The sequence below is a fragment of the Plectropomus leopardus genome, chromosome 15, assembly GCF_008729295.1.
Source record: "Plectropomus leopardus isolate mb chromosome 15, YSFRI_Pleo_2.0, whole genome shotgun sequence".
NCBI classification, from domain to species: Eukaryota; Metazoa; Chordata; class Actinopteri; order Perciformes; family Serranidae; genus Plectropomus; species Plectropomus leopardus.
Window position 1 is genome coordinate 1,080,957 of NC_056477.1, and position 8,406 is coordinate 1,089,362.

Consider the following 8,406-nt stretch of genomic DNA (forward strand, 5'->3'; position numbering starts at 1 on the left):
CGGTAAAAGAGGACGTCAGGAAAGACAAACCCAAAAAATGATGTTTCGGTGTCCTCTGCAGCCCGGTGATGGCTCATATAGCCATTAACAGCTGTGACTGAGTGATGTTAGCGTGTTAAAAGTTGTTCCTAAATCCTAAATGAAAGCTCGCATAACTTTATTTTGTAGAAAAATGTCCCCTGAAATGTCCTGATATCATCGTATTAAGGTGAGGTTTTTTAATCCACACTGTGAACTTTTTTCTTTTATCTTCTTTCCTGATAGCCGTCAGCAGCTCCACCTACTGGCCAGAATCCGCTACAGTCAGGGAGACGAATCAATTACTGACGACCAAACTCACAGGAGTAACAACAAAAAGAACAGAAAAAATAGTCCGCTGCTTCCAACATCTTCTTCTACATAAAAACAGACATTGTGTGCTCCAGGTTAGATGTTAGGATGTATGTTGGATGTGACGTCTAAATAAGACAGACTGTGATTGGCTCTTAGTGTTTCTATTTTTAATGAAACTGCTTTAGGAGTGATCCAAACGATAAACTTTGTCATTGTCGTCATTAAAGCTGGAGTGTGGAGTCCGCCAGTCCGCCAGTCCACGATTTTTACAGCTATCTTTTTATCGTTATAGTTGTCGGTGTAGACAGCCCATAATGCAATGGTCAGACACAGAAGCTGCACACATACTGGTCAGACAGATACATACCTTTCCAGGGCGACACACACCATGAAGCCAATACTGGCAAACAGGCAATAGAGGTGAACGTCTATGGTGAGGGGAAGAGGGTGTACATGCATTGCAATATTGCAGCAGAGCTGGATAATGTCAGACACGAGGAGGAGGTTGATGATGTAGATCGGAACAACATGATCATTTCGAACCTGCAGGAAAACACAAGTAAACAAAGAGTTATCAACATGTTGTGAAGTCCTCCAACATATGTCATCCTGCTACACCCAGCAATCGCAGTAAGAGACATTTACTTTTCAGCAGTTTCTGTTTTTACCGCGAGACATATCAGATATGAAACACTGGAGACACGAAGGGCCGGATTCACTGCAGCTTTGGCTCCTGCTTTTCAGGTACAGATATGATGCAGTCTGGGCTTAACATGAGGATCCAGACTACATTCACAACTTGAGTTTGCGTTTTCAGGATAAGTCTCTGTCCTTATTACATGTGCATGTGAAAAAAGAGAAGGAGACACGCTAACGGAGGTTCATTATGTATTCCACTGATATATGATGCGAATCTCATTAGTGTTGAAGGTAATTTGTCACGAACCAAAGCACCAATTCAAATCCAAATTTGTGATGAGATGATGATGCTAAATGAAAATTCAGGAGATCACAAGAGTTATGTCAAGGTTTTTCAGCCTCTGGGCACCATGAAGGTCGGTATAATTTTCATAGCAATTATGAGTAAATTATTGCTGTTACAACAAGTCATCCCAGCCCCCTGATACCTGGTCCCAAACCCTCATCAAGATCCTTAAATAAGCCACATTTCCACCCACAACTGTGACGTATAAGCAGTGGTTGAACATTTTATATCCATCCATCCATTTTCTTCCGTTTATCCGGAGTCAGGTCGCGGGAGCAGCAGCCTAAGTATCAGGGGGTCCGAAAACCCCATATTCCTGGAGAACCCCCCACAGGACTCCCCGAGGGACACGGTCGAATGCCTTCTCCAAGTCCAAAAAGCACATGTGGACTGGTTGGGCAAACTTCCATGCACCCTCAAGGATCCTGCCAAAGGTCCAGAGCTGGTCCACAGTTTCATGTCCGGGGCGAAAACCGCATTGCTTCTCCAGAATCCGGGGTTCGACTCTCCAGCGGACCCTCCTCTCTAGTACCCCCAAATAACCTTACCAGGGAGGCTGAGGAGTGTGATCCCCCTGTAGTTGGAACACACTCTCCGGTCCCCCTTTTCAAAAAGAGGGACCACCACCCCGATCTGCCAGTCCAAGGGCACTGCCCCCGATGTCCACGCAATGTTGCAGAGTCGTGTCAGCCACAACAGCCCCACAACATCCAGGGCCTTAAGGAACTCCAGGCGGACCTCATCCATCCCTGGGGTCCTGCCACCAAGGAGCTTTTTGACCACCACCGCAACCTCAGCCCCAGAGATGGAGGAGCCCACCCCCGAGTCTCCAGGCCCTGCTTCCTCACCGGAAAGCGTATCGGTGGGTTTGAGGAGGTCTTTGAAGTATTTCTTCCACCGATTCACAACGTCCCGAGTCGAGGTCAGCAGCGCCCCGTCCCTACCACACACAGTGTTGACGGAGCACTGCTTCCCCCTCCTGAGACGCTGGATGGTGGTCCAGAACCTCTTCGAAGCCGTCCGTAAGTCGTTCTCCATGGCCTCACCGAACTCCTCCCACGCCCGGGTTTTTGCCTCGGCAACCACCATAGCTGCACTCCGCTTGGCCTGTTTGTACCTGTCTGCTGCCTCCAGAGTCCCACAGGCCAAGAAGGCCTGATAGGACTCTTTCAGCTTGACAGCATCCCTTACCGCCGGTGTCCACCAGCGGGTTTGGGTGTTACTGCCCCGACAGATACCGACCAACTTACGGCCACAGCACAGGTCGGCCGCCTCAGCAATGGAGGCACGGAGCACGGCCCACTCGGACTCAATGTCCCCCGCCAGGTACCAGGGTGCCAGGTACCCCAACAGAGGGGAGATGAAAAAAACATGTGACGGTACTAAGCGTTTGTATTGGTACCATTCACAACTCTTCACAATGGAAATACAAAACTAACTGGTTTAATGTGTACTGCACAGAACTGAACTTGACTGCTTGGTGGAAACTGTTCTATAGAGACACATGACACAAACAGTTAATAAATCTCAGTCATCGTGTTCATACCTCCAAGTAAAGCACATAGATGCCGATGATGATCAAAGGAATGTAGATACCAGAGACTGTGCATGCTATCTTAGATAAGATATCGGGCACGTTGAAGGTGGGATCATAGATGTAGCTGTAACTGAAGTTTTGTGAAGTGTTGACACATGCCATCGTTCAGAGTGAAACCTGGAGTTGAAGAGATCAGGTCACAGAAAGGCAGCATGTGGTTTAATATCCACCAGTCAAGTCAACAAACACAGCTGCTGACATGGATGGTTAGGGTTAGAGGAAGGAGGAACATGGTAAGGTGCAGAAAAAACACATCACATTAAGATGGGAAGCAAACACTAGACTCCTGCATGAAAGACCTGGGTTAGTTTGATCAATCCACCTCCCCTCCTGCCTGCCCTATAGGCGTCTTTGCACTCCTTATATCACGCCACCAGCGGCAGAGTTTCAAACTGACGGCGTCCTGTTGTGTTTCAAGTGACGCTGGCCATGCACATATCGGGCTGATGCAGCAGATGCCATCCAGCGGTCTGTCGGCATATAAAAAGACACGGATCTGTCTGCTGGCATTCTCAGCCTATGTGGTTGTGTAGAATTCACAGCGCTTGTTGTGATTGCAACATCTCGAAATCCTGGAGGGAATACGTTCAGGTGGTGTACGTGCTGCTGTGAGGTCTTTACTGCAGCCACAGAACATCGTCAGACTTGTTTATTCTAATAATTATTATGGATGCATACTGATTTAGGATGTGTTGCCTGTCTTCTGTACTCGATGCCACAGTAGTTTTGAACGCCCCTCTGCCCGCTGATTCAGGATGAAGAGGTTTAAGATGATTCTCGCAGATCAGCGACTTCTTTAAAATCACTTCTTAAAACCTATTTTTATAGACTAGCTTTTATAGATGTCGTCATTTATTTCTTTCATTCTTTTTCTTTCCAATTATTTCACCTATTCAATTTATGTGTTAGTTTCTTTTTTGTGGTTTTATTGCTTCTGTTGTTGTTGTTGTTGTTGTTGTTTTCGGTCTTTTTCTTTGCACTTCTCTAAATTGACATTTTACTTCCTGAATCTTCCATTATTTGTCCTCTGGTTTTAATTTTATCCTGACTCCACCTTCGTTTTATCTCACTTGTGTTTAATAGGACTGTTTGCCCTTCCATTGTATTGTCGTCTGTGTATCCCACTTCTGCTTTTGCACTAAAAGCACTTTTGTAAACTATGTTTCTTAAAGTTATATAGAAATAAAGGTATAATAAAAAATAATAACAATAATTATTATTATTATTACATGACTGATTAATCCACCTGATCTGCATTTTCTTTATTGTACACATTGTGCACTCTACTGCTGAAAAATCTACTAACATTTAAATATTTAAAAAACATGTTTTAGGGACCCTTTGTTGTGTGTGATGCTTGTCTTTCCCGTCTCATTAAAAGCTGAAATGTTCTTATTTCACAGTAAAACATCACTTCCTGAATTACGGACTGACCGTGAGCTTTCCTGAGCTCCTGACGTGTCGTCAACAATCACACTGTCATGACACAAAAAAAGTCTTTTGCATATGTCAGCTGTCATCATTTCCTGGAAAACACCTCTCACTCATGATTTGCGATTATGGTTTCATATCTTGCAGGAATTCCTTGAGTCACAGTTTGATTTTACTTCTGTCTAATCGTTCATTGGAGGACATTTCCATAGTCTTTTATTATTTTTATCTTAAATATACAACAGAATTCAGAGTGCTTCCTCTGGTAAGGTGCCACAGTTAAAAACACACATTCAGGAACAACTAAACAAATAATAAATGCTAAAAACATGAGGGAGTAAAATGAGTAAAAAGCCAGTAAAACCAGTAAAAAAGCCACAGTGGAGGTATTACACACATTTAAAGTGCCTTTTAAAGAGACTGTTTGTCTGCATTTCGACTGATCTGTAGCGCCCTCCGAAGGACAACAGATCAAACACCTCTGCGTCACAAGGTCCAAACACAGAGTGGATACAAAATGCACGTGGAAATATGATTAGAATTGGATTATGTTCACAGGAAGTAAGTATAAAACTAATAAATCAATCGAGAATCCCACCAAATAAGAGGGAAATGACTTTCTTCTTAGTTTTGACTTTTGTCTGAGGGGTCAAACTTTGTAAATGTGTCCAAACTGCTGGCCTGACTGTTTGCACATCCATCACTCACCGTGTGTTACGATGATTTTGTGAGGACAGTTTGTGTTTTTGGGACTCTGTCCACTGTGGAGGCATGCAAGAAAAAGAATATTATTATTTAATAAAAGTCATAGAGGTGTGTGTTTAACTACAGCAAAACTACATATAAACACAAATTCACAAACTTTAACAAAACTCCTGCAACATAATGCAGCTCTCCTGCGTCCAGTCATGCTCAGAATTTCACAAACACATGACTTTACATCAATATTTAAAAAATAAAAATAAAAAGGTCTGCGGGGCAAGTAACACTGAGAGCATGCAAGCAAACCTGTCTTCACAAATTCGAGGTAACAGGTGAGTAATGAAGAAACAAACAGTCATTTTTGGATAAGTAATACTTCAAAAGGAGAGAACAAATGGTAAATTAAGTAAAATGTGAAACTGACAGTTTTTCTTTAAGAAAGTCTGTTTTCTTCACACAGAGAAATAAAGTTGTAAAACGTACCTTTGACGGAGACCACAGTGACCTGGATGAGTTTTCCACGCCGAGTGTGCCGTTTGTCCCTCACATCCAAACAGTCGACTGTAAATATGACAGATAACGTCAGTTTCATGATGATTTACATCTGCTGCTAAAAACAACAACAAACAAAACAAAAAACAAACAAAAAAAGGTCGGCAGGCATGAACACCGTGTATGCAAAGTAGACCTGAGGGGCAGATTTCAGCCTCTTTCACCCCACTTCACCTCTGACAGATCACGGTTTACTGACGAGAACTCTCACACTTTCCTTTTATTCAAAAAAATCTAACTCTCTTTTTTTTAACAGTACACTTGCAAAAAAAAAAAGAAAAAGACATTTAATATAATAATTTAATCATTAATAATAAATTAATGACTCATTCACACATGCCATTCTTTTGGCAATTTCTTTAAAACATTATAAACAGGACATTTGTCTTGTTAGATCGACCTCATAAGACCTCAAAATAAATTTTCAGTGCTATTTTTGCTTTTTCACAAAGACCACAGACGGACGTCCACACAGGGTTACAACAGTCCCCTGTTGGTAACATTGGAATATCTGTGTGTGTGTGTGTGTGTGTGGTTTCATGCTCCAAAAATGTTTTAAAATACTGTAGTTGTGAGTTACACAGTCACACATTTGCGTTTCTGACGCATCGTTTTTGACTGCGGTGGAAGTCAGCCTGCAGGCTGCAGTTTGCAGATCCGTTTGCACTGTCAGCCTCCTCATGTCGTATCGGTGGATTCAGGTTTTATGTCTTAGATCATGCTGCAGGAGCTCAGCCTGACTGAGTGTCCTTCACCGCGGTCTTCTGCATTCACACGGTCTGCAGAAATGTGGTCAAACTGGGACCGGACCTGAACCCTGACTGGAGACACGAGACATGTCCTCACCTTTGCCAATAATTACTAAATGCTCACTTCCTGTTACACTGAAAAGAAAAAAAAATGTCTGTTTTTTTTCCTTGAGGTCAGACAGACGGGCAGAGACAGAAAGACGGAGACAGACAGAGACAGACAGAGACGGACAGAGACAGAAAGACGGAGACGGACAGAGACAGACGGACAGAGACAGACGGACAGAGACAGACGGACAGAGACGGACAGAGACAGACAGACAGAGACAGACGGACAGAGAGAGACAGACAGAGACAGACGGACAGAGACAGACAGAGACAGACAGACAGAGACAGACAGAGACAGACAGACAGAGACAGACGGACAGAGACAGAAAGACGGAGACAGACAGAGACAGACAGACAGAGACAGACAGACAGAGACAGACGGACAGAGACAGACAGAGACAGACAGACAGAGACAGACGGACAGAGACAGACAGACAGACAGACAGAGACAGACAGAGACAGACAGACAGACAGAGACAGACAGAGACAGACAGACAGAGACAGACAGACAGACAGACAGACAGACAGACAGACAGAGACAGACAGACAGAGACAGAGACAGACAGACAGACAGACAGACAAAGACAGACAGACAGAGACAGACAGACAGACAGACAGACAGACAGACAGAGACAGACAGACAGACAGACAGACAGAGACAGACAGACAGAGACAGACAGACAGACAGACAGACAGACAGAGACAGACAGAGACAGACGGACAGCGTGTCGGCTGCAGCAGAGCCACAAGTCCTGGATACAAACAAAAGTGAGAGAGGATTTTTTTGAATTTCATTTGCACGAGTCCTCCCGCCAGCAAGTCCTGGTTCTGAAAACATTCTGAGAACGTTTATTGCAACCAATGCGAAGTTTTGCAAACATTTTCAGCAGCAGGTTTTCTGTTAGCTGCTGAATGTTCTCTTTAAAGTTCAGGCAACATTCTCATTAAACATCCACAAACTTTTCATTTAAAACAAAGTTCTGTAATCTCAGTCCTCGATAACAAGTCCTGAACGTTGTTTTTAAGCGAACATTAAAGTGTTTTCTCTAAAACATTATTGCAGCTCGTAGGTAATGTTAGGGAGTGTTGTGGGAAACGTTCCCTGCTCGCCGTGTCTCACCATTCAGAATGTACTACTCCTGTCAGTGTCTTCACTTGAGGTGATGATGGTGACTTACGATCTGAAGTGTTTTCTCTCACGGCGCCACAGAGTGTCATTACGACGCCTCCTCGTGTTGTTCTTCCTAATGAGGCGTTATCGACTCCCGGTCCGTAAATAATACCTGCTGACAAGACGCCGTCCGTCTCCGTCTCTATGAGTGTGTCGTCACATCTCTGCGTCCGTCGGTCATCGATCCATCCGGAGAGAATGATCCTGCCGTCTTCAGCACCTGAGCGTCATCTCCTATCTGCAGACAGACGCACGTTAATATCCGTCAGAAACGACACATGGCGAAGAAAACACTCATCCAATGGAAACCTGAAACCGCCAAACATGCACAGAAGTAAATTTGTGGGGATTAAATTTGCTGTTTCAGCTCCACAGAGGAATAATTCAGACATTCAGGTGTAAAAACTTAAAACGATGTTGGTTTTGTAACTGTTTCACGGCTCCGAGCTCACCGGAAACACAGAGACGGGTCGCTACAAAACACAAACAAACAAACAAAGCATATCTGACGCCGAAGAAGCTACTGGAAACACAGCCATCACTCACATAGGACAAGCACTTTTCACACCACAATCTGCGCAGGAAACAGAGCGAAGCCTCAATAAAAAACAACTGCTTTTTGTGCCACAATTCCAGAAAGAAATGCAAAAACAGAAATGTAAAAAATATCGGTTTTATGACAAAACACCCACAAGAAACACAGCAACCTGCTGCTACAAAACACCCAGGTTTGGTGCCGAAGAAGCCTCTGGAAACACGGCGAGACTCGCGAAGAAAC

At 43.9% G+C, this 8,406-nt stretch overlaps 1 protein-coding gene across 1 annotated transcript in view; it reads right to left on the bottom strand.

Moving 5' to 3' along the window:
- LOC121954814 (mas-related G-protein coupled receptor member A4-like) overlaps positions 1-3,017 on the bottom strand; it is a 4,935-nt gene extending 1,918 nt beyond the window's left edge. The window contains 2 exon segments of the mRNA XM_042502520.1: positions 701-876; positions 2,865-3,017. Coding sequence (XP_042358454.1) covers positions 701-876; positions 2,865-3,017 — 329 coding nt within the window.
- Between the last annotated feature and the right edge of the window lie 5,389 nt (positions 3,018-8,406).